Genomic DNA, 23,147 nt, shown 5'->3' on the forward strand with positions numbered 1-23,147 from the left:
CTCTGAAAAGTCCTCAGAAGATATCCCTAAAATTAAAAAATAAAAAATAAAATCCTGAAAAGCGAGCAAGAAAATTAAAACAAACAAAGTGCAAAACAAAAGCAAAACAAGAAATGACAGAGAAAGAAAAATCGTTCCCAGTGATGTTGGGCTTTGTCTTTGGAAACATCTGGCCAAACATTCTAGGGGTTGAGGCCATCGGAACACAACTTAGCTACCTCAAAGTTTTTTAAAGTTCACGAGAGTCTTCCTATACCTTTAAACTGATTTTGCATTTGGCTCTGGGGGCTGAAGTTACCTGCCCACATACCAGAGCAAAACTGATCCTTCGTAGATTTGGTCCTTTTGTGATTCTCATTTCTATCTATGTGTTTCAGGGCCTATTTAACCAGATTTTTTAAAATTTACTGTCTTAAGCAGCAAATGAGTTGTTCCATCAGTCTGAATAAATTTATTTGTATGTTCAGTGCTAAGGACCATTTTAAGTGTGTGGTTGGAGCAGAAATTTAAATATCTGCAGATTCCAACTTGAAGAGGGTGGATGAGAGAGGCATATCCACACAAGGCCAAGCTCCATTTTTAATCATGCCAATGGAATTTAAGAGAGACCTGACTAATCATTTGGATTGGAAGGTTATGATAATGAGAGATTTGATACATGGGATCTATCTGAAAAAGTAGAACAAGTTTCTAGAGCTTGGGTTTCACCACCTGCTTCCCTAATGGGGATGTACAGAGTTCTCAAGAGTGACTGGATATACACAGTGAGTGATTCTTTGCAGCAGAGAGGTTTTGGCCCAGTTCCTGAGTTTAAAATCAGGTGAGAAACAAAAACAAACAAACAAAAAAGAGTGAGATGTTAGAAAGATGATTTTGTTGTCCTAAGACAACACCGAGCTACCATCATAGTATCCGCCTTCTTCGTCAGCTGTAGATGGAAGGATAAAAGCAAAAGAAAAGAAGCACAGTAGTCAGTCCACAAGCAGCAGTGTTGTCCTAAAAGCAGCTGTCCCTGTTCCCACCCCACTACACTGGGAACCTGGAGCTCTCTGGAGATCGAATGAAAAGAGGAAACAAAGAGAGAAGGGTGTCTAGCTCTTTACAACAGCCATACGTAAATACAAGGCAACAGTAAGCTGCAGTACATTTGCAAGACTTTTTAGCCAGACACGATTGCTTTTAATACAGTATCTCATCCCACTAGAAAAATGCCAAATCATGAACCAGTTACGTAAGTACAGATTTGTATTATTCATTTAATGGTTCACAACAGGTAAAAGTGTGTCCTGTAATGTACTTCACCCTACATTGCCCAGCACACCTGGAAATAACAAGTTGTAAACTGAACTCAACAAATATCTTTGTTCCCCCGACAGAAACTTCGTTTTTCTATCTGACATTGAAGTACTGTGCTTCTGGTCTCCAGCATCATCCTGTAAGGAGCCCAAGGGCAGGTGTTATGAGAACAGGAACAAAACATATCCGTCTTCCGTAGGCTTTCCTGAATTATGAAAGCAGCAGCTTTAGTTATGTAGAAGTAAGAACAAAGCAATAGCTCCAGATTCAGACTCATACCCAAATCCAACAATGTTGGGTCTTCTTGCATCCAAACAGCAGCTAGAAACTTTCATGTGAATGGGAACAAAATATCCAAGTCCCTGAACCATCATCTAAGGACTCACTCTTTCACCTCTTTGTCTCTCAATTCTGTCTTTCCAGGACAATAAAACTACAGCAGCCATTTGTGAAGAAGACCTGAGCCCTGCTGAGCCACATGTTGTGGTCATTATTTAGTCAGGGCTTTATATATATATATGCATATTTATATACCCAAGGGATTTGCTGACCCACAAGCTCCAAAGAACAAAGAGCCTGAGGTCACTGCAGTGAAGCTAAGATCACAGGATCCACACTGCTGTACCTATTTTGTGGAGCATTTTTGGTTAGCAAGCATACAACCCTTTTCTCCAAGTTTGTCCAAAGCCATCCAGAGAGGCTGCTTCCCTCCCATGCTACCTGTGCTCTTGAACAAGGTCAGTGTTTTCAACACTGTTTCCCCAGCTCTGAAAATGAAAAAGGATGAGAGTCTTTAGAGGTATCATCACATACCTTCTTCAGGGGCTTCTTCTGCGTCATGGGGTGAGCAGCGATGGAAAGACAGGAAATGGGAAGAAAGAAAAAAGGAAGAAAACAGAACAGATATTTAAAGTTCTTGGAAGCCTGAGAAAGAAATAAGGGAACATGTGAGGGGAAAAGATGAAGTGATTAGTGAATTAAGGCAAAGAGAAAAGGTATCTGGAGAGGCTGTTGGGAGTTAAAGATGCTGTAAGGTTAAAGTAGTAGTAAGTAGGGAGATTAAAGGAGAAGAAGGCTGCAAGGGATCATTATGGTTAATATTTGTTTCTCTTGCTTTGTTCTCTTCTACCAGACCAGGACTCCTGTTCACACACACTCACACCTGTGTTGCAAATACACAGAGTAAATCAGAAGTCATGTCACATACCTGGCTCATGAACTTCACGTGTGAAGTGTCATGGAACAAGATGCAATGGAAAATAAGAGAATGAGAACGAGAAACCTGTTATTTCACAAAGCAAAAGAGCTTTCAAGCCAAAGGGGCGGAGAAGTAGAGAGGAGAAGGAAATAACATTGAGAAGTAAACCTGAGAGAAAATAAGTTAATTACATTTGAAATAGCATGTAAACAGAAGTCATAGGAAAGGAAAGGAATTTGGTCAAGTGAAAATGATTTATGATAACAGTGCAATGCTTTAAACAAAGCACTTACGAGCATTTTATGCGTAAAGCACAATCTGACAGCAAGGTCTACCTTGGTTTGAAATATGCACATGAACAGAGCACTTTCAAGGCACTATCAGATCCATCCTTTTCTACAGCAGCATTCCAGCCCGTTCAGATTAACATGATGTGTTTGGTAACCTGCTGAAATACCTGCTGTAACTCATCATCAGCACTCAGCTAACTTTCAGAGAAGCTTGGTTCTCTGTTATGGATCTATGGCCCGTGTCATTTCCTTCCTTGAAGGCTGTCTGGATGGTTGTGTAAATTTACTGCTCTGCTTCACATCCATTTGCAATGGAGATTTTCAAATTGATTACTTCAGAGGAAGAAAACGTTGATTAAAGTCTGTGCGGGTCTACAATTCATTCCTCTAATTTTAACAAGGCAAGAATTGATTAGTGGTGCAGATCTGAGGGACAGCTTGTGAATTCCAGCCATACATGCAGTACCGAATATTTTGCAAAGCAGGCATAAAAAACAGTGCAAAATCTCTCTATGTTTATGTTTCCTATGCTTAGTCAATGGGTCAAATTCTGCCCTGAGATTTGAAATGAAGCTTTCACCGTAGGATGAAATATTCATTCTCATATCACAGCACAGAATTTAACCCATTCCACAAGGATGCATTCTGCTGATCTACCCTTTCACAATAGCACGTGTTGCCCAGTTTTTAATAACATTTCCAAAAAAAAAAAAAAAAGAAACAAAAAAAAAATCCAAAATGCATGCAAGGTGCAAGTTATCATTAACAGCTTTGGTTATCATCTCCTGTCGCCTTGTATTCAATTCCTATGCATGCTGTCCCAGCAGGCAGGTAGGCACTGGGGAGTTTAGAAGTTAAATCACATACCTGGAGGGGGGGCTTCATTTAGTAGGAGGTGTCAGGGGAAAAGGATACGAAAGGAAGATAAAAGAATTAGAAGTTATTCAGGAAGGGATCACCTCAAACTTTGGTAAGATCAGGTTGAGAGGGGTATCTTTTACATAATAGGTTATAGGGAGATTGTTAATAAGTGTGGAAGAGGAGAGCATTTACAGTTGAGTGTGAAGAACACAGGGAGGGGATGTAATAGAAGTGAAGGATAGAAGGAATTTGAATGTCGATGGATTGCAGCCATTTAATCATGCAAATATAGAAATACTGGACAACTTCAATATCACCCATGACCCTTAAGTTTAAATAAAACAGTTTCACAACTGTGCAGTGCGACCTGTTTCAGCTGTATGCATGCCCTTGTGAGAGTGTAAGTATGAGGGTATGAGAGTGAAGTGACTGCAGGGAAGTCTTGCTCTATGGGCATGTTTCCTTTTCCCTATGAAGCTGCCCCATCTGAGATCCGCCACAGGCAGATTTGGGGCTTAGCTCCACAGAAAAGGAAATATTCAGGTCTACAGAGTTTCTCCTAAGCTTTTGGCAAGGTGCCACTGCAGGTACAAGTATTTTTATCTGTTTCTTACAGGGATAGTGAATTTTAGGGGATGGATTGATTCTTCATGACTCTGGTTTGCTTCAACATCTTCAAATTTCTATGTGCAGAAATGCCTCAGATTAACACATAGGGATTTAGATACTGCATGAACTGTTGGTTAGATGTAAAACACCACAGTGAAGAAAAGTAAAAGAAACAGGGCAAGAAACACAACAGCAATAGCTCTGATCTCATGCAGGACCTAGGCTGCAACAGCAGAGATGTGCGAGACAATGGCAGCATTAATAGCACAGAATCTAAATACTAACAGAGAAGTGTGAAGAGCTGCCAGAGGCTCTCACTGCGTTCGCATCTCCTTTATAAACCTCTCTCTCTCTCTATTTGTTACAGACAGACAGTTCCAATGGAAAAGACAAGGGAAGGCTGTAGGTAAGGCCTGACTTAATCATATCTTGTTAATAATTTGTGCAGATTCCAAGCCACTAAGTGTGTTAAAGACCGACACGCAGGACTGGGGAAGCTGCTCAGTTGGCTTGGGGCTGCAGGGGAAGAAGGTGAAGAGCATGCAGAGCAGCTGGTATGGCAGCAAGATGCCCCAGCTTGGGCAAGCCACACTTAGAAAAGATTTAGGAGCAGGTGAGAATGAACAAATATAGCTAAAAAGGGAAGAGTGGGATGGGAAATGAGATGATGTGAGAATAGGAGGGAGCTGGTAAGCAGCACGCACATAAATGTTGAAGCATTCAGTCATGCAAAATCAATCAGACATCCCTCCCAGCTTCAGACACTGAAGGAAGCTGAGCTGGTATCCCTTTACAGACAGCAAAGGGGAATAGGCGGGATGGGCTGTACTGAGATGTGACAGGTCTCAGGAAGCTACCCCAAATGGCACGGAATCACTTGCACACTGTAGAGGATGCTACAAGTTCAGTTTCTGCTTTTCCACAGAATAAAACTTGTAACTTTCCTGTCAGCAGCCCAAGGAAGTCTCTGAGTCCTCTCAGTGGCCATCGCTGCAGCTTAAACTTTAGAATACTGTTTACAGAAATGTTATTACATTTTTCATGCATCAATTAGCTCGTCCTCATAATTATTCATTACAAGGTAGAGGGAAGTATTACTGATGGAAGGTGTAAGGAAGCTGAAGTTACAGTTTATCGTTAATGTTTGTGCTTTTATCTGGTTCCTTCCACCATCTTCGAATTCCTGAGTATAATATCAGAGTTACTGATAGGCTTCTCTCTTTTTTTTTTTTTTTTTGGTGATGTTTCCACTTTGTCCCATTTCAGAACACAACCCAATTGTGAAATGGCCAATTGCAATTGAATCTCCAGCACTCAATAACCCTTCACATTGACGCAGAGGAATTCAGAAGTCACATACCTGCATGATGCACTTCTTTAAGAGGAAAGTAGCAGGTGAGGAGATGCAAAGAAAGATAAGAGAATTAGAGCACTAAAGAGAGGATCATTAAAAAAGAAACAAACAAGTCACAAGTTTTTTAGCCAGGGTGGAGGGGAGTAAAGGGATAAAAGACATTAATAAGATTAAAAGATAAATATGAAGGGAAATGGATTTCTATCAGAAAATTGTGGGGAGGCAGGAGGCAGGGTGTTGGGAGATGAAATGCAGGTGAATGACACAGTCATGTTAAAAATCCAGTACCATCAGTTGGCACATGGATTAACTTGTATTAAAGTCAGGTCCATTAGAACCCATAGGTTTGAACATGTGAGAAGGGCGCAGACAACCCGCTCTTATTCATGTGCATAGAAATCCTAGCCCCTGCAGAAATCAGTGGGCTTGGAGGAGCTGGCACCTATTTCCCAAGCAGCCAGGATTTCATCATCTATATGGGGCACACCAGTGCAGGACAGTGAACAGAACACATTCCTGCTCTCAGACTCATGGGATCAAGTGCGGGCATCCAGAGAGGGGCTGGGAGGGGCATTTAAAGGTCAGTGGAGTTGGGCTGGTGGGCAGATGCTCTGGTGGGCATGATGTATTACCATTCTGCTAATCATACACTCTGCCTTGCCAGATCTGGCATTTAATACACACTATAAAATCAAGCGAAATAGCGATCTTGCTGTCCCCACGTTCTCAAAATACATATTAACCCATGAAAATACCACTAGTGGTGTAGTGGTGGGGGAAAAAAAAGCAAGCAACCACATTTTTATTTTTTTTTCCTAAATGTGCTTTTTTTTCTATAAATACATCACAGCCAAAATGAAGCTACTTGTTCTGACCCTTAGAAAACCAGGTGTGATGGTGTGTGACATGTGGCACAATCCCTTTCCCAACTGGTGTCCACACACACAGCCTGGTTAAGGAAATCAGAGCATGAGGGCAATAAAAGCAATGCCCAGTCCAATCCAGCACAGCATGCAACTGCTGGAGAGACCAATTGTTGCAACAGCGACAGCTAAAAACTGGTTGCATTCCGTTAACAAGCATGCATTACAGGACCTTCTCTGCTCAAGCTGTGGAAGGCATTGGTGTGGACAAAGCACTTAGCTCAATATAAAAACCACATGCTCTTCACATCTTGTTCAGTCCCCCTGCCTTCCAGCCAGGAGAGCTATCAGGAGGCTGACAGCTAGATCAGAACAGCAATTAGTACTTATTATAGCTTGTCCTACACAAGTAAAGCAGCTCCCAGCAGTCACGCAGAGGATATTTTCACATCCTCTCCTCTTCGGCCACCTCCAGAATTCCTGCACATGTTACTGCTCCAGACATAAACAGGAATTTGCAAACAATGGCACATACCTTCCACATGAGTGTGAGCTTTAGTGGGTGGAAGAGTCACAAAACAAAATGCAAAGAAATATAAGAGCGTTAGGAACACCCATACAACAACCTTGCACCCATGCAAAATCAAGGGGAGGGGAAGTCTGAGAATATATTGCATGGAAACAAAATAATATGGATAAAACAAAGAAGTGCTACTGAAAATGAGGGCAGTAGTAGAGATAGTAAGAAGGTAAAGAAGGTAAAGTTGATTTAAGTGGCCTTATCAGATGTCATTTGTCTTAAATGCACATTACTGCAGTTCTGGATAAAGCACATAATCTCACACTGCCAAAGCTCGCCCAAGATTATAGTAGAATTACAACCTGAAGCCAACAGCTTTTTGGTGGCATGAGGCTGCACTTACTATCATGAAATGATAGCTTAGAAACTCCATTGCATCAACATGGAGAAAGCTATCTTTAATCATTTGCAAAGCTAAATAATATAAAAATCATTGCCAGTTGCTTTTTTATACAAGAGACATCAAAGCTAAGAAATGGGCATGAGGAAAGGCTGCCATGGGCATACCCCAGGTTGGCCAGCACTTGGCCAAACACAACATGAGGTCCAAAAATTTGTGCCTCCCAAAGAGAGACACGCAGCCTTGGAGCAGAGGGTGTTCAAGCTGCCTAGGAGTTCTGTGTTTCCCAGCACCTTGACACTTTGTTTTCAGGCAAAAAATACTACATAGCATCACCAGGACTATTAAGTGTCAAGACTGAACATGAAGGGAGTACAGAACCAAATGCAGCTGTATAAGTTTAAATCTGCACTCCTATGTCTATTTTCAGCTCCTGTTTCCCTTTAACATCTTGGGTCCTCCTGCAGCCATCTGAGCTTACTGTGAACAATGGGAACTTCGGAATCATCTCACATACCTTCCTCATGGTGAGCTTTAGTGAGTGGAAGAGTCACAGAGCAGGATGCAAAGGAAGATGAGAGAGTTAGGAACTGCAAGACAACCTTGTACTCATACAAAACAGAGGGGGGAGGGGTGGGGGGTGGAAGGGGATTTCTGAGACAGTATTGTGGGAAAATAAAATAATACAGGTACAAAAATAACTACTGAAATTGAGGGTGCAGGCAATCTGAGATATTATGATCATAAACCCTATTTAAGTGGCAATATCAGATGTCATTTGTCTTAAATACACATTACTGCATTTCTGGATAAAGCACACAGTCTCACACTGCCAATGCTTTCTCAGGCTCAGAGTGGAATTACAACCTGAAGCCTACAGCCTTTTGGTGGCATAAAGCTGCACTTACTACCAGATGATAGCCCAGAAAATTGCATCTTTAATCATTTGAAAAACTAAATAATATAGAAATAATGGCCAGTTGTTTTATTACACAACATACACCAAAGCTAAGGAATGAGCAGGTGGAAAGGCTGTTGTAGGAAAATGAGCCGGGGCACATCACTAGGTTGGCTGGTACTTGGCCCAATACAACAGGACATTCAAGGTACTGTGCCTCCCAAAGAGACAAACAGCCTTGGAGCAGAGTGTTTCCAAACTGCTCAAGGGTTTTACTTTCCCAGCACCTTGACTCTTCAATACCATGCAACAATTACAACCAGGTATCATCAGGACATTAAGGGTCAAGACTGAACTTGAAGGGAGTACAGAACCCATCACAGTTGTAGATTTAAATCTGCACTCCTATGTTTATTTTCAGGCTCCTGTTTCCTTTTGATATCTTGGGTCCTCTTGGCCACAACTGAGCTTACTCTGAACAAAGGGAATTTCAGAATTATCTCACATACCTTCCTCATGGTGAGCTTTAGTGAGTGGAAGAGTCACAGAGCAGGATGCAAAGAAAGACAAGAGCGTTAGGAACTGCAAGACAACCTTGCATCCATACAAAACAGAGGGGAGGGGATTTCTGAGACAGTAATTTGGGAAAATAATACAGATACAAAAAACATTAATGAAATAGGGTACAGGCAGACTGAAGATATTATGGACATATTCCTAAGTTAGGTAGCTGTATAAGATGTCACGAAATGTACATTAATGCAATTTTTGATAAAACATGCATTTAATACCAACAGACAGAGAATAAGTCAGTCCTTTATATCAACATGACAAAAGCCATCTTCAATCATTTGTTAAGCTAAATAATATAGAAATCATTGCCAGTTGCTTTAATATGCAACAGACATCAAAGCTAAAAAGTGGGCATGAGGAAAGAAAGGCTGCCATGGGAACACCAGCCATGGGCACACCCACAGGTTGGCCAGCATTTGGCCCAACACAACATGAGGTACAAAAATTTGTGCATCCCAAAGAGAAACACGCAGCCTTGGAGCACAGGGTATCCAAGCTGCCCAAGGGTTTTATGTTTCCCGCAAGCTTGACACTTTGTTATCATGCAACAGCTCCTGTTTTCCCTTTAACATCTCAGGTCATCTTGACCACTTCTGAGCTTATTCTGAACAAAGGGAATTTGGGAGTCATCTCACATACCTTCCCCATGATGAGCTTTAGTTAGTGGAAGAGTCACAGAGCAGGATGCAAAGAAAGACAAGAGCGTTAGGAACTGCAAGACAACCTTGCACTCATACAAAACAGAAGGGAGGGGATTTCTGAGACAGTATTGTGGGAAAATAAAATAACAGATACAAAAATCACTACTGAAATTGAAGGTACAGGCAATCTGAGATATTATGAACACAGACCTGAACTAATTAGCTGTATAAGATGCCATTTGACCTAATTGCACATTACAGCATTACTGGATAAGACATGCACTTAATACCAACAGACAGAGGATAAGTCAGTCCTTTATATCAACATGACAAAAGCCATCTTCAATCATTTGCAAAGCTAAGTAATATAGAAAGAATGGCCAGTTGCTTTATTACACAACAGACATCAAAGCTAAGAAATGGACATGAGGAAAGGCTGCCATGGGAACACCAGCCATGGGCACACCCACAGGTTGGCTAGCACTTGGCCCAACACGAGGTCCAAAAATTTGTGCCTCCCAAAGAGGCGCACACAACCTCGTAGCAGAGGGTGTTCAAGCTGCCCAGGAATTTTATGTTTCCCAGTACATTGACACTGTTTTCAGGCAACAATTACTAGAAAGTATCAATAGGACATTAAGAGTCAAGACCAAACATGAAGTGGAGGGAGTACAGAACCAAATTCAGCTGTATAAGTTTAAATCTGCACTCCTATGTCTATTTTCAGCTCCTGTTTTCCCTTTAATATCTTGGGTCCTCCTGCCCACTACAATGCTTACTCTGCATATGGGGAATTACAGAATTATCTCACATACCTTCCCCATGATGAGCTTTAGTGAGTGGAAGAGTCACAGAACAGGATGCAAAGAAAGACGAGAGCATTAGTAATTGCAAGACAACCTTGCACTCATACAAAACAGAGGGGAGGGGATTTCTGAGACAGTATTGGGGGAAATTAAATAATACAGATACAAAAAATCACTACTGAAATTGAGGGTGCAGTCAACCTGAGATATTATGAGCATAAATCCTATTTACATGGCTGTAATAGATGTCATTTGTATTAAGTGAACATTACTGCATTAAACGTGCACTTAATACCAAGAGGACAAGTAAGTGCGTTAGATCAACATGACAAAAGCCATCTTCAATCATTTGTTAAGCTAAATAATATAGAAATCATTGCCAGTTGCTTTATTACACAACAGACATCAAAGCTAAGAAATGGACATGAGGAAAGAAAGGCTGCCATGGGAACACCAGCCATGGGCACACCCACAGGTTGGTCAGCACTTGGCCCAACAAATGGAGGTCCAAGATGTTGTGCAATCCAAATAGATACAGCCAGCCCTAGAGCAAAGTGTTAACAAGCTGCCTAGGAGTTTTATGTTTCCCACTATCTTGGCACTTTGTTTTCATGCGACAATTACTAGACAGTACCACCAGGACATTAAGTGTCAAGGCAGAACATGAAGGGAGTACAGAACCCAACCCAGCTGCAGGTGTAATTCTGCTCTCCTATGTCTGTTTTCAGCTCCTGTTTCCCTTTGACATCTCACGTCCTCTTGGCCCTATCAGTGCTTACTCCGCCCAATGGGAATTTAGGAATTATCTCACATACCTTCCTCATGATGCTCTTTAGTGAGTGGAAGAGTCACAGAGCAGGATGCAAAGGAAGTTGAGAGAGTTAGAAACTGGAAAACAGCTTTGCATCCATACAAAATATAGGGGAGGGGATTTCTGAGACAGCATTGTGGGAAAATTATATAACATGGATACAAAAAAATCACTATTGAAATTGAGGGTACAGGGAACCTGAGAAATTATGAACACAAACATGAATTAAGTAGCTGTATAAGCAGGCATGTCTTAAATGCACATTACTGCTTTACTGGATAAAGCATAGACTTAATACCAACAAAAGTTTTATGTTTCCCAGCAGTTTGACACTTTGTTTTCAGGCAACAATTACTACACAGTATCATTAGGACATTAAGGGTCAAGACTGAACTTGAAGGGAGTACAGAACCCATCACAGTTGTAGATTTAAATCTGCACTCCTATGTTTATTTTCAGCTCCTGCTTCCCCTTAACATCTTGGTTTCTCTTGGCCACTTCTGAGCTTACTCTGAACAAAGGGAATTTGGGAGTCATCTCACATACCTTCCCCATGATGAGCTTTAGTGAATGGAAGAATCACAGAGCAGGATGCAAAGAAAGACAAGAGCGTTAGGAACTGCAAGACAACCTAGCATCCATACAAAACAGAGGGGAGGGGATTTCTGAGACAGTATTGAGGGGAAAAAAAATAATACAGATACAAAAATCACTACTGAAATTGAGGGTACAGGCAATCTGAGATATTATGAGCATAAACCCTATTTACATTGCTGTATTAGATGTCATTTGTATTAAATGAACATTACTGCATTACTGGATAAAGCTTAATACTTAATACCAAGAGGACAAGTAAGTGCTTAAGATCAACATGACAAAAGCCATCTTTAATCATTTGTAAAACCAAATAATACAGAAATCATTGCCAGTTGCTTTAATATGCAACAGACATCAAAGCTAAGAAATGGACATAAGGAAAGAAAGGCTGCCATGGGAACACCAGCCATGGGCACACCCATAGGTTGGTCAGCACTTGGCCAACAAATGGAGGTCCAAGTGTTGTGCAACCTGAAGAGATACAGTCAGCCCTGGAGCGGAGGTTGTTCAAGCTGTCTAAGAGTTCTGTGTTTCCCAGCAGCCTGACACTTTGTTTTCAGGCAACAAATACTACATAGCATCACCAGGACTATTAAGTGTCAAGGCAGAATATGAAGGGAGTACAGAACCCAACGCAGCTGTAGGTTTAATTCTGCACTCCTATGTCTATTTTCAGCTCCTGCTTCCCCCTAACATCTTGGTTTCCTCTTGGCCACATCGGAGCTTACCCTGAACAAAGGGAATTTGGCAATCATCTCACATACCTTCCTCATGGTGAGCTTTAGTGAGTGGAAGAGTCACAGAGCAGGATGCAAAGAAAAACAAGAGCGTTAGGAACTGAAAGACAACCTTGCACTCATACAAAACAAAGGAGAGGGAATTTCTGAGACAGTATTGGGGGAAATTAAATAATACAGATACAAAAAATCACTACTGAAATTGAGGGTACAGGCAATCTGAGATATTATGAGCATAAACCCTATTTACATTGCTGTATAGACTGTCATTTGTATTAAATGAACATCACTGCATTAAACGTGCACTTAATACCAAGAGGACAAGTAAGTGCTTTAGATCAACATGACAAAAGCCATCTTCAATCATTTGTTAAGCTAAATAATATAGAAATCATTGCCAGTTGCTTTATTACACAACAGACATCAAAGCTAAGAAATGGGCATGAGGAAAGGCTGCCATGGGCACACCCACAGGTTGGCCAACATTTGGCCCAACTCAACATGAGGTACAAAAATTTGTGCCTCCCAAAGAGAAACACGCAGCCTTGGAGCACAGGGTATCCAAGCTGCCCAAGGGTTTTATGTTTCCCACTAGCCTGACACTTTGTTTTCATGCAAGGATTCCTAGAAAGTATCATCAGAACATTAAGTGTCAAGACCAAACATGATGGGAGAACAGCACCCAACACAGCTGTAAGTTTAAATCTGCATTCCTATGACTATTTTCAGCTCCTGTTTTCCCTTTAACATCTCGGGTCGTCTTGGCTACATCTGAGCTTACTCTGTACAATGGGAATTTGGGAGTCATCTCACATACCTTCCCCATGATGAGCTTTAGTGAGTGGAAGAGTCACAGAGCAGGATGCAAAGAAAGACAAGAGCGTTAGGAACTGCAAAACAACCTCATACAAAACAGGGGGGAGGGAATAAAGAATAAAGCTGATTTAAGTGGCCACATCAGATGTGTTTGTTTTAAATGTACATTACCTTCCCCATGAGCTTTAGGTGGGAAGTACCAAAGGGTAGAGAAAAAATAGGCAGAGAGCCAGAACAGTGAGATGGAAAAACAAGAGCAGTTAGACTAAAGGGTATGTGAAAGCAATAGGGGGAGTATAGAACACACAGGGGTGTGAAATAGAGAGACAAAAAATGGTGACAGGTGATCAGAGTGTGCATGGATACAAGAAGTGTCAATCCTTCAGGACCTGCAATCTGCAAAAACCCTGTCAGCTGCTCCGAGCTAATCTGCTCCCATTATAGACAGGTTCATGGGTTTTTCATACATGCCAACAGCACAAAGCTTTGCAAATGCAAAGGGAACCAACCCACTCTTTGGATCCTCATACCCGGAGCACCAAGCCCCAGACAAATAAAGTACAAAGGGTGGGTTTCTGTTCCAGCTCCTTGCCTGGTCCTGCAGATACCACACACCCTGCAGAGAGCCAGCCGAGTTATTTGCCAGTATCCTCACAGATGTAACTAATAACACCACAGAATGCAGGTGTTATTATTTATATTATATATAATACTATATATTATAGTCTATAACTCATAATATATATGACATACTATATATAATATTACATATTATAGAATATGTACTGTGTAACACGTGGCTACACACATACCTTGCCAGAGATGGATTTTGACTTTAAAATCCATCTGATGATTATCTGCCAAGCTATGCAGGAGAAACCAGTTGATATGGGATATAGACCTTCAGAGCTAGACCTCAGCTGCTCTTTGGCTGGTGTTATCAACACCCAGGGCTAAAAACCAGCCACAGAGCCTACTGTGGTCTGGAGGAGGGGGTGGTGCCCACATTTCCCATGCTATTCCCTCCCCAAAACCAGTGGAGGTGTCGATGGATACACAACTTATGGGGACCCATGGTGGGACCCCAAAACTTCCTCAGATGCCTTCCTAAACCAGTTGATCCTCTTGTGGGAATGTAGAGGCTCAGGGGAAGTAAGTGTTTTCAGGTGAGGCATCCCTTGTTCCAGCATCGTTCTCTCGCCTGTTGTTTTCTTCTACACTGAGCCCTGCAAAGAGCAGAGCAGAGGTATCCTTCCACATACCTTCTTCATGGACCTCTTCTGTGGGTGGCAACATCATGCAGTGAAGAGAATAAAGAAGAAAATTAAAGCAGAAATGTCTTATTTAAACATCCTTGAGGTTTTCCAAGCACCCCATTCTTACCAAGGGTAAGAATACACAGTGATGAAGTCACAGAATGAGAGAGAAATAAAAATAACATCTTCATGGGCATCTTATGGTGTTCTAAATGTTACTGAAATATGGAAATATGACCACAAATAAAATCCACATTAAAAAGTCACCCACTAAGTTATCTTTATTAGAGCTGGTTGACATTTCCTAAAGCTCAGTTTTGATGAAATTTTAACCACAAATAAAATTTCTCCATTATTTTTTTTTAATCCATGTTTCTTGAACAGCTACAAATTTAGATTTTAGATTCTTCAAATCTTGAATCGTTAAAGAAATTCATCACTGAATTTCAAGAAATGGATGTTAATTTCCCAGAGTTCTCCACCACCTTATTTTTTTTTAATTTAAGATTTTGGAGAGAGGATTTAACACCTCTGGGAGAAGAAAGTTACACTGTAGTAAAAAAGATAGAACAAACCAAGTATTTCTTTCCATATACATATATAACTACCCACTTGTATGTGTGTGTGCATATTTATGTATAAACACACATTATGTATGTGCATCTATATATAAAAGACACAGTTTCCTACCAGCTCAATAAGTGACATCAATAGCTGTCACTGCATTGATGTCTGTGGCTCAGGACCACATCCTGGCCACCAAGTGTGAACTGTTTGCTCTGTATTTCTTTGTACATGTTCTTCCTCTGCACCAAGAGAGAAAGAAAGCAGAAGCCATGTCACATACCTGTTTCATGAGCTTCAGATGGCAAGCGTCACGGAACAAGAAGCCACAGCAAACAGGAAAATGGAAACAGAAAACTGTTAGAAACTGGTATTCTAGTCAGGAAAGGCCTGGAGAATGAGTGGTTAGAAAGTGATGGGAAAAAGTTATATGGGTTGCTTTGGAAGATAGCACAAAAATCAAGCAAAACTGGAGAACAATGCAAGATACATCAGAGGAGATGGTCATGCAGATGAAGAAAAGTAGGACTGTAGTCACCTGCCTTTTAATTTCAATTATTACAATATTGAAATTCAAAAGGAGATAGTAAGGGAAAGAAGGAGAGAGGAAAGCAGTACTTCTCCTTTTAGGAAGGCTTGTCTGTAGGAATGACACCCTTTGCTCACTCTTTGGACGTTTGACAAGGTGCAAAGAAGGATGGAGTATGAGCAGCACTGACATCTCCCCAGCTCTGCCTCTCTGGGCAGCAGCCACTGGAGACACCTCTACAATGCATTTGGCACCTGCTCTTGGGCCCTTGATCTCCTTATCTCCCTGGTAGGGATGCTGAGGGAAATACAGCTACGCCTTAGAGCAGGAACTATTCTGAGCAAGCTCCCTTCTGTTCCCATCACTGCTGATGGGAATTACTTACTGGCAGCAACCTGAGGGGAACCAGCTGCTCTGCATAAAGGCCCCAAGATGGGCATTTCTTTTCTGCAGATGACAGTGTCTCGAAGGTGGGCAATACGGGCAGTTCCACCTCCCAGAAAAGGCTTTCACTTGACCCTTTAGAAAGTGTCTTGGACACTAAGTGAGCTCTTGGGAGAAAGTAAAACTCCTACGGATGTGCCCCAGAGTTTTGCCCTCATTTCAGTTCCAGATACCATGGGAAAATGAAGGATGACAACTGACAGCTACACTTGCCTGAACATGTCAGAAGTGCCCAGCAAAACCAGTGATACACTTCCCCTCCCTGCTAACTGCAGACTCTGAAACAAGTCAGGTGAAAAAGCTCAGGGGTGTGAAAGGCTTTTCATACTCCATCTTTCCAAAGCTTCCTCTGTGTCTCTAGCAGCTTGTCAAATCACCTTTTGCCAGCTAATGGTGCAACTGAAAGACTTCCTCTTTGCCAGCTAATTCCTTGCCTCACCTTTTCCAGACTTCCCAGTACCCTGTGCCTGGTGCTCCTCTGGAGCCAGACAGCCCACTCTGCTTTTCCATTTCAAGATTCAGCTTAATCACCATCTCCAATTGCTCCTACAAATATCATCTTTTATCACAACATGTCTGCAGATCACGGTCCCAGCTTGGCCATGTTTTGACTGACAGATCAAGTGTTTCAGATCACCTTTAGTGGCAAGTGTCAAAGAGAAGGGTCAAATACAGACAAGAGAAAGGTAGAACCAAGAATCCAGGAAAGATCAGTTACATTCCAAGTACTTTGTTACCTTCTTCTTCGTATTCCTCTGCATTGAAATAGAGGAGGTGGGGGGGGGGAAAAAAAAAAAAGCAGACAATCATCAACTTTAGCATCCAACACAAAAAGCCAATAACAGGTCACACATCAGTAGGATGTCACTCATTACAGAACCCTTTAAATTCACATGGATATGGGCAAGATGCACTCAAAGGATCCACTTTCAAATCAAAAAGAAAAACAGCAAACAAGCTGTTTGAGAAAATGCTGTACAATGGGAGGAGGGTAATACTGTACTTAATTTTTTTCTTGACCAATGGAAGCTCAGGTGTACAAACACGTTAAGGGAAAGAAGTAGCAGGGAGGTCCAAGAAATATTTAAAGAAACAAACAACAGAAAATTAAAAAAAAATACACGTTTCTATGTTGCTTAAGTATGCTGCATTTCTATGTTTTAAAACAGAAATTATATGTCTGCAAAACTATCAAAATAAATTGCCAGCAGATGGCAGTGCCCCTACAAAAAAAAGAGGAGCATCCCCACACAGTCAGGACATCAGTTTTGGGCTGAAATCCCAATATTGGCCCACAGCACAGAGACAGGCAAACACTGACATGCAAAAAAGACAACGACATATACTTAGACATCAGGTAAAGCTAACTGCACCAGCACATTACAGTAAGAGACCAACGATAAGCAGAAAGGAAAAGATAGACACAGTCAGTGAATGCTACAGACTTGCACAGAAGAAATTAGAGATTCGGACTTACCCTCTCCGTGCTCCCTGTGAGAAAGAAAAAAAAAATTGTTACTGAAACTAAATTTTTCTTCCACTCCATACTATTGCAGGCTATGCTGAAGAAATCCAATACACTTCTGTTTAAAATCTATGTTTTTTCTTCTTTCCCCCATTCTCTCTTTGCTCTCAGAAGAGTTGCTTAACTTTAAGATTATTAAAAGTCAGTTTACTAATGTTCCTGATTCTGCTGGTGCACATGGAGCCACGTCCCAGCATAATGTTACCATCATATAACTACAAGGAAACACTCTGCAGAGGCTGGTAAGGCTGATGGACTTCAGCCCCAATGCACTGTGCATGATGGCCTTTAATTCTAGAGGTGCCTACTAAAAATTTTGGATAAATCAGATGCTGTTGATGTTTATACCATGGTTGTTATCACCTCAACTTCGTGTTCTGTTCCCATTCCTCACCTCTGCTCCCTAGCCTTTCCTGCACCACCGTCACCTAGCACAAACCCCAAACCTTGAACCAGCCATGCCTGAAGGAGTTGGACAGGGCACAGCTGAAAGAGACCAAGCAAGGGATGTTTTGAATAGATGTTGCTCTAAAAAGTGTTGAATTTCATCTTAGGAAATTTTTTTGTGTTTATTATTTAAGAGTTGGTTGGAAATAATGGCCTTGTAGTAAGCAAAGAGGCTAACTGACCTCAGCAGGTCAACACTTGAAGCCTCTGACCCTATGATTGCCTTAAATCTTCCCTCTCTACTTACTGACGTAGAAATGCCAACTGATCTCATTGCATTTGGACACATTACTTTGAACTTGTTACATCAGGGCAGAAAGCAATTACTCCACCACTCTATACTTCATTCAGATTCCATTATGAGTAGCACCATGGCCTCTAAGGACAAGTGGGGTTGGGTCAAGGTGCCAGGAAGACTTTCCCTTCTGCACGAACTCCAACAGACCGTTTGACACTTGGAGTCCTTTCCCTGCTGCTCAACGCCTTGGGGGTTGAGCATGGGGTGACAGCTGCCTCCCATCCCCATGGGAATGCCCTTGGGCACTCTACGGACTCAAGCAGAACAGATGAACGTGCAGGCGGATCGCTCTCTACTTACACTTCCTCGGTATCAGACATGTTGGCAGTGGGTTTCTAGATAAAAGATGAAAAGAAGAAGAAGAAAAAAAGCGTTATTAGTGAGAGAGCTTCCTAAATAATTCCAAGGCAGAAGCAGATGGGTTGACATTTGAAGACGAAAAAAGCCAGGCATCTGCTTTCCCACACGGCAGCCAATCCCCCACCAACACTGCCATTTTCGGAGTGCTACAGACCCCTGCCAGCCAGGTCAGATGAGAAGGAGAAGTGGCAAAGGGGAAAGATCAGCTGGCAAGATGTGCCTATCAAGTCAGCCACCCTCAGGGGGGAAAATCTGGACCTGGGTTTGGGTTACAAAACCTCCAAGGATCAGGGAGATGGGCACAGGCCTTGCCCTCTCGCACCTGTCTGACATTTCCATCACTTCAGCAAGATCAGAGAAATTTTGCCTTCTTTTATGCTACTACAAATGGAAAGACCCCAGCTTTTAAGCATTACTCAGAGCAAGAAAATATAGTAGTAATAAAAAACCCAACCAGTCCACAGATATATCCAGAGATAACTATTTAATCGTCAGCATGCAGAAACTGTCATTAAGTGCATTAACATGTCTGGCTTACATAGTTGATTAAAACATGAACAATGGGCTGTTGATTAATTTAGGATGAAAACTGGCCAAATGCATGGTTAAGTAACCTATATCAACCCAGCCAGTTCTACTTATTACAACACATCTCACAACGCATGTGAGACAAATCCATCCATGGCTCAAGCCACTCTTCTCTGGCTTATGTTTGAGCACATTGCAGTGCAAGGCCCCCACCCTTCTAAAAGTCCTGTCTGCCCTGAAGCTGGGGGCAGGAGGTAGTCAGGGCCCCTCCAGACTTCCTTCAAATTGGCAGTAGGTCTTAAAATACAAAGCCAGGCTCCTCTTGGCTGGGAAACCCAAACCGTGACTTTCACAACTTCATTACTCAGCTGATATATGAGAGATGTCTTGAAGGAGCAGGTGGACTGATTTAAGTTCAAAAGGAACAACTGCAGCTCAGAAGCTTTCTATTTCAGAGGAAGGCAGTAATCCCAGAGGCTCCAACTCTGCCCTATAAGGGATCCTTTCCATTCCCCAGCAGTGACCCTGAACACCACTCTTTAATGCTACTCGTTGACACCAACAGGATTTAAAAATTCATGTTCTAAGCAGGCTGCATTTTCAACCTCCCCATATACTTTATTATTATTTATAAGAACTCAGCATTGCCCTGGAACTCATGACAGCAATGGCTGTGTTAGAAATGGGAAGATGGCCTACTGCTAGGACACACAAGACCTGGGTTCTATAATCACTTGGCGCAAGGCTGCATTTAATTGGTAGCTATGATTGCTCCCCCCACGGCGTGACTCCTGTATTGGAGTAACCTCAGCTCTGCAAAAGGCTTTTAGAATCACAGAACTGCTTAGTGTGGAAGGGACCCTAAGGATCATTGAGCTCCAAGTGCTTGCTTAAGTATAACACCACCTCTCATCTCTCTTTATCTAGACCATCCAGTCTTCAGAATTAAGGCTTCCTCTCACTGTCTGCAGAGGGGCTAGCAGTATGATCGCTTTACAATCTCTCTTTGGCCTCCAAAAATTATTTGAGCTAATAGCAATAACACTTAACAGTATGTTGCTTTCTGCAGTGGGTTAGTAGAGATTGTCCTGGCAAAGGCCCAAGGAGGGAACCTTTCAAATGACCAGCTGTTAGCTTATACTAAGGTATGTGGTCTGTAGGACTGAAGGCAATGGCCAATCCTCCCATGCATTCTGCTTTAGTTTGTAAAGGGAAATTTCATTCTTCCCAAGATGGAATAAAACAAAAAAATAAATAAAAAGATGGGCTGAAGAGCTTTGGACTAAACTTCCAATTTCACTGCATGGCACATACTCTGTGCAGGAGAAGAAAATAGGCCAAGAGCCCTACATGTGGAAATGAAAATGCCTGTTTGGTGCAGGGTGGGCATGTAATGCAGGGCATACTGTTCTTTCCAAGGCAATTGAAGTCTACAGGACACTTTGCAATCAGGCTTGCTATTAACTGTTATTGGAATGAGCTCATCCACTCTCCAATTTAGCTCTCAGGACTTCTTGCTGAGGGTTGTCACATTGGTACTCCCCTACGCTCTTCCATATTTGTTAATCCAAGTGCTGTGACAGCGAGTGGGACTTGGCATGGCATTTGCCCACATGCGAGAAAAGCCAAATGAGAATACCAAAATCTCTGACACCCAAATGCCCCAAACCAGAGGGGCTTTCCAGGCCCTGGATAAAACAAATCAAAAAAAGACAAGGACAAAACCACATAGCAAGAAAAATACAAATAAAACAGATCCGTATTTATCTCCAAAAGGGACTGAAGAAAGCAATTCACTAAGAACACTATATATTATTTCACTGACGGCAATGGAAAATCTCCAGCTGGCTCAGGATTGCCCTTCAGTGGAAATTACATTACACGCAGTGAACGCAGCCTGAGATTAAGGCTGTTAGCACCTTGAGGCAATAACTGGTTTTTGTTTGTACAGTGACAGAGAAAAATGGGGTTTGGACTTGAATGAGGTTTAAGGATGTAATAAAATCAATTAGCTAATAATGCCCACCATCTGGGAGTAAAGCAAAACATAGCTTTGCCAGCCCGAGCTTCCTGCCTCCTCTCACCCCTTCAGGTGAAAACAAAGCTTACCTTTTGCATTTCATTCAAGCTAAAAACCCTGAATCATTTCATTTTTAGTTTTATTTGCTTACTTTCTTCAAGTCCTAGTGCTTGTTCCATTCAAAAATTAAGCCACACATGCTCACTTGCTTTTCCAATAAACATAGGGATGTGGCAGTTTTATTGCTTGCCCTCCCAGCTGGCAGAGCAAATGCCCCCTTCCTCCTCAACCCCAAATGGCCAGGGGCCAGCTCAGCTCGTCCTCTTCGACCCCAAACACTTCTGTCCCTGGCCAAAGGAGCAAAGCCATCACGTCCCAAGAAGCATCTTAGCAGCTGGGAATGTGCCTGCTGCCTGCCAGCTGGGAGGAGGAACGGGCTCCCTTGTACCCTAAGCCCATCCTTGGAAAAAGCCCACCACCAGCCATACAAGGGAGGCAAGGTGGCAGGAGCACTACAGAAGGGAGGAAGGAATAAATTGGCTGTGCACGGGCAATGAAACAGCAATCAGACAAGAAGCAGGGTTCAATCCACCAAACAGCCATGCTTTCCTAGCAGAGACTGCTGCAAACTCAGCACACCTATTAATTTTACTTTTGTAATAATATATTATCCACACAGGTATATATTTATATACATTTCTACCTTTGACCTGTCCCCTCATTTGTTTCTGAACTGCTTGGTATTTTCCACCAATAAGTGCTTCTCTCACTACTGGGGTTGAGTAGTGGATCTCACCTGTCTCCCTGTCCTCCACCGACACAAAGCAAAACGCCAATTCTTGCCCTAAAACACACCCTTTAAGCTCATCTTTCGGTGTTGTCTACTTGTTGTGTAGAGGCAGCCAGAAGCAACAAGGCTAAAATAGAGAGATCAGCTGTGCCTAACTGACGCCCCCTACCTTTGCCCCATCCTGTCCCCATGTGCCTAGCCTGGCAGTCACCCACAGCCCCCCCAGCACACTGGAGATCCTCCATGCCACCCACACCAGCAGTCAGGCCAGCAAGGCACAGGGCTTTGAAGCCACACTTATAGCAAACATCCCATAGCCATGCTGAATTTACTCATCTACCTCCTGCAGAGATTACTTCTCTAATTTTCTTCTTTCTGTGCAAGGAGTGGAAGTTTTCAGTGGTTGCATTAGTGCTCTTCCACCCTCCTTGTCCCCTGTCTTGGCCATCCCTTTCTTCTGGAGACACATCAGTGTTTCTACGTTGCTGCCTTGGAGTTTTCCTGAACGCTACGTACATCTCCTTGACTCCAAACATCATTGCCGCATCATTCCCAGCCTGGGCTTTGGAGGTGTCTCGTTCCCTACTGCTCACTCTCGAACCCAGGTCCCTACAGGTGACACCAGTCTCGTGCAACACCCCATCAAAGGGAGTAAGGAAAAGTGCCCTTTCCTTAGTGGGGACACTCTGTCTATGCAGGATCCCAGACCTCACAAACCTCCATCGCTCCGCTTAGGATCATCCCTCATCCAAACCTCAGCCCCACCATGCTTCCCAGTGGGATCCCACTTACCTGGGGCTGTGGAGGCAGGCGCGGAACTCCCTGCAGAGGGGACGGGCTGAGATCTGCAGGCGTCCTGGGGTGCTGCTGCTCTCAAGTTATAGTGACATTTGATCGTCTGCAGGAGCCGATTGGCCCCCAGCCCCCCACGATGGGCAGGGAAAGGAAGGGAGTGGGGCAAGGAGTGAGGGAAAGGGTGGGAAAAAAAAAAAAAAAAAAGTCATACCATGTATAGGAGCAGCTGGAGGGATTGCACAGATGATGCATAGATGGGAGGGACGTGTTTGGATTAAAAAAAACAGCGGGGTTTGTGTTTCTATATTTACACTACCACTA

General features: G+C 42.5%; 1 protein-coding gene across 31 annotated transcripts in view; it reads right to left on the minus strand.

Annotated features, from left to right (window-relative positions):
* Positions 1-22,956, minus strand: part of TNNT3 (troponin T3, fast skeletal type) — a 35,488-nt gene extending 12,532 nt beyond the window's left edge. The window contains exons 1-18 of one of the 31 annotated variants that reach the window (XM_085223788.1): positions 22,824-22,956; positions 18,634-18,668; positions 17,541-17,554; positions 16,801-16,818; positions 15,374-15,385; positions 14,533-14,550; positions 13,272-13,286; positions 12,482-12,496; positions 11,667-11,681; positions 11,125-11,139; positions 10,319-10,333; positions 9,502-9,516; positions 8,799-8,813; positions 7,909-7,923; positions 7,007-7,024; positions 5,615-5,629; positions 2,110-2,124; positions 902-928 (exon numbers count right to left, since the gene is read on the minus strand). In XM_085223788.1, the coding sequence (XP_085079914.1) occupies positions 902-928; positions 2,110-2,124; positions 5,615-5,629; positions 7,007-7,024; positions 7,909-7,923; positions 8,799-8,813; positions 9,502-9,516; positions 10,319-10,333; positions 11,125-11,139; positions 11,667-11,681; positions 12,482-12,496; positions 13,272-13,286; positions 14,533-14,550; positions 15,374-15,385; positions 16,801-16,818; positions 17,541-17,554; positions 18,634-18,653 (277 nt within the window). In that variant the 5' untranslated portion in view covers positions 18,654-18,668; positions 22,824-22,956. 31 annotated transcript variants of the gene reach the window in all.
* Positions 22,957-23,147: the final 191 nt, after the last annotated feature.

This window comes from Meleagris gallopavo, chromosome 5 (assembly GCF_905368555.1).
Source record: "Meleagris gallopavo chromosome 5, MGAL_WU_HG_1.1, whole genome shotgun sequence".
Lineage (NCBI taxonomy): Eukaryota > Metazoa > Chordata > Aves > Galliformes > Phasianidae > Meleagris > Meleagris gallopavo.